We start from the raw sequence: 2520 nt of genomic DNA, 5'->3' as shown, positions 1-2520 counted from the left end.
CGCCAATTAGCACAAATGGTAAGTTCCGACAGTGCCTACAAGTGTGCCTACTGGCCGCTAAATGGCAATACCGGTTTCATATGTATACACCTGGTAGAAATATATTATTTTAATTTTGAATGAAACGTAAAAAGTTTTTAAATATTATAAAGTGTTTATTTATTTTTCACTTATAATGATTCATCTGCAGCATCTCATGGGTATAAAATGGTGAAGTAAATGCTACTTTTTTCAAATCTCTTGAAATCATTCGTCAATTTGTCAAAAATGATAATTTCCCAAACGGGTGTACAGCGAGGCTAAAACGAGCCGAAGACTCCCGACGCGACAGGAAGGCCGCTTTCGGAAAGCTCGGTGCATATAATCTGTCACATTTGAGAGTCTTCTGCAACGGCAACATCAATATTGCTGTAGACTGCACAGAATTCCTGCGTTCAGGGTCACTTGATAGTATCGTAAAGTACACCTTTTCGGCGGTAGATCTTACGCATATCTACGATACACTGAATTAATAGAATAAGAATTCCCACAAATAAAAAATGTTACTTTTAATGAATAGTGTATATCGCATAAATTCTTTTTGAATTTCTTACCTTACGCATTAAAAATAACAAGGGAACATATAAATTTTCACAATAAGTGTAAAGTACATTTAAGTATTGTTGATATCCACAGAAAGTAGTGAAATGATTACTTAAACGGGTAAAAATTAACTTTTACGTTTCTTAACCAGTCATTTTTAATGCATTTATATAAAATATTTACCACATCAGATACTTACAGAAGCAAAGATTATTTCTATAATACTTCAAGATTAACGAAAATTAGCTCAAAATATGTATTAATTATATAAACTGAAGAACCTTTACAGCAAAGGAATGGTTATCACTGCATAGTATATAGTATTTGTGATAATGAAACTCATTTAATTTTGATAATAATTTCTTTATGTTAAATGTAATCAGTTTACAAGTGAGGTTTAGTTATCTTTCCAGTATTATTTTTCTGAGTGTAGCATTAAGGTCTTTATAACATACCTCTACAATTCCAAAATTTTCTTTAAAAATGCGTAAAGGTGCATTTTACTGACTTTCCGGACGGCTAGAATTTATATTTATACCATCATACTACAGTTTAAAAATATCAGTACTCAAACTTACTTTTACGTATGAAAAAATCTTTATCAACATTCACACGCAAGTAGTCAACGGACAACAATTCCGGGTGCTGCCTGCAATATCCTTGGTTAAAAGTCGGAGGAATCAAACGTAAACAGTCAGGGTCGCCTGAATCGTTTCCAATTGAAATCCGTCATATTTTGAAATATACATGGTCAGTTGCATCCGTTTCTCTCGTTGGTCTGTGGTTTACAGATGAATTATTTTAAAACACTTTGCGATTGGATTTTTGCTGCCTGTTGGACATTCTGATATTTCTTCTTTAGTTAACTTTTCAACCTTGCGGCTGTACATGTTTATTTTGACCCGTTCTGCCCCTAAATATACAAGAGGAATAGGTATATACATTGCACGAAGAACCATTTGCCTGTTTGGTGTTTTTTCGAGTATTGCCCAGATGTCACCACTCAACGTTGATAATACAAGCATTTCTTCGGTTGGCATGGGCTTAAGGGTACGATTTTTGGTTCTCAATTGAATTGGTTCATCGGGAGGAAAAATGTATCTTCGAAGTTTGTACTCTCGGTCCGGATTTCTGCGGGGAATAAGACGAAGAAATTCAAGTTCTTCTAAGTGAAATCCAAATATTAGGCCAGAAAAAGTTTTCCTGTTAGGAGGAGACATGGACCTATCACGTAAACGAGGTTCGGCAGGTGGAGAAGATCTGGCAGAATAATAAGGTAAGGCAAGAGAAAGAGTCGTGTTTGGAGAATGTCCGCCAGAAGAAGAAGAAGCAAAAGGATCACAATGAGGAAAATTAGGAGTAGAATCACCATCAAGCCAGCATTTGGACTGTAAACTTAATTCTGTAACAAGAGATAGAGAATTAAATCTTTTTTAAAGTAATAATTGTCAATGAAGGTATCAACATGGTTGTTGAACGATTGGACATTTTTTTTATCCAATTGTGCAAGTCATAAAAACAACTTGAGGTTATGCAATATTTTATATATAATATTTGTTACATTTTGAGAAATATCTTATGTTTATTTTCATTCTATCTACACACCCACACAAGATGCCAGTTCGTTAATTTCATTTTAAATTGGATCAAAATGATTCAATATGTCTTTTTGGGTGAAGATTGGAAATTCAATATTTCGGTCAAAAATTCTTTCACTCTGGACTGAATAATTTTGTTGTGTGAAAAATTCAAATATTTTGTTGAAAATTCTTCCATTTGCTTTGAAAATATATACCTCTTGTGAGAATTGTCATCTTTTTTTGTGTAGAATGAAATTTTTTGGTTATACAGTCTGTCAAGTTAAAGCGTGGGTGGCTTTACTCGCAGTCGGTAAGGTGTATCGACATGATTTTGGTGTCAAAATATTAAGAAGAGCTC

At 33.8% G+C, this 2520-nt stretch overlaps 1 protein-coding gene across 1 annotated transcript in view; it reads right to left on the bottom strand.

Annotated features, from left to right (window-relative positions):
* Nucleotides 1-1302: 1302 nt before the first annotated feature.
* Nucleotides 1303-2520, bottom strand: part of LOC117168066 — a 17700-nt gene continuing 16482 nt past the window's right edge. The window contains exon 2 of the mRNA XM_033353422.1: nt 1303-1984. Within this exon, the coding sequence (XP_033209313.1) occupies nt 1368-1802 (435 nt within the window). The 5' untranslated portion in view covers nt 1803-1984 and the 3' untranslated portion in view covers nt 1303-1367. The remainder of the gene's footprint in view (nt 1985-2520) is intronic.

Source organism: Belonocnema kinseyi, chromosome 2 (assembly GCF_010883055.1).
Source record: "Belonocnema kinseyi isolate 2016_QV_RU_SX_M_011 chromosome 2, B_treatae_v1, whole genome shotgun sequence".
NCBI classification, from domain to species: Eukaryota; Metazoa; Arthropoda; class Insecta; order Hymenoptera; family Cynipidae; genus Belonocnema; species Belonocnema kinseyi.
This window is presented reverse-complemented; position numbering and strand designations above follow the sequence as displayed.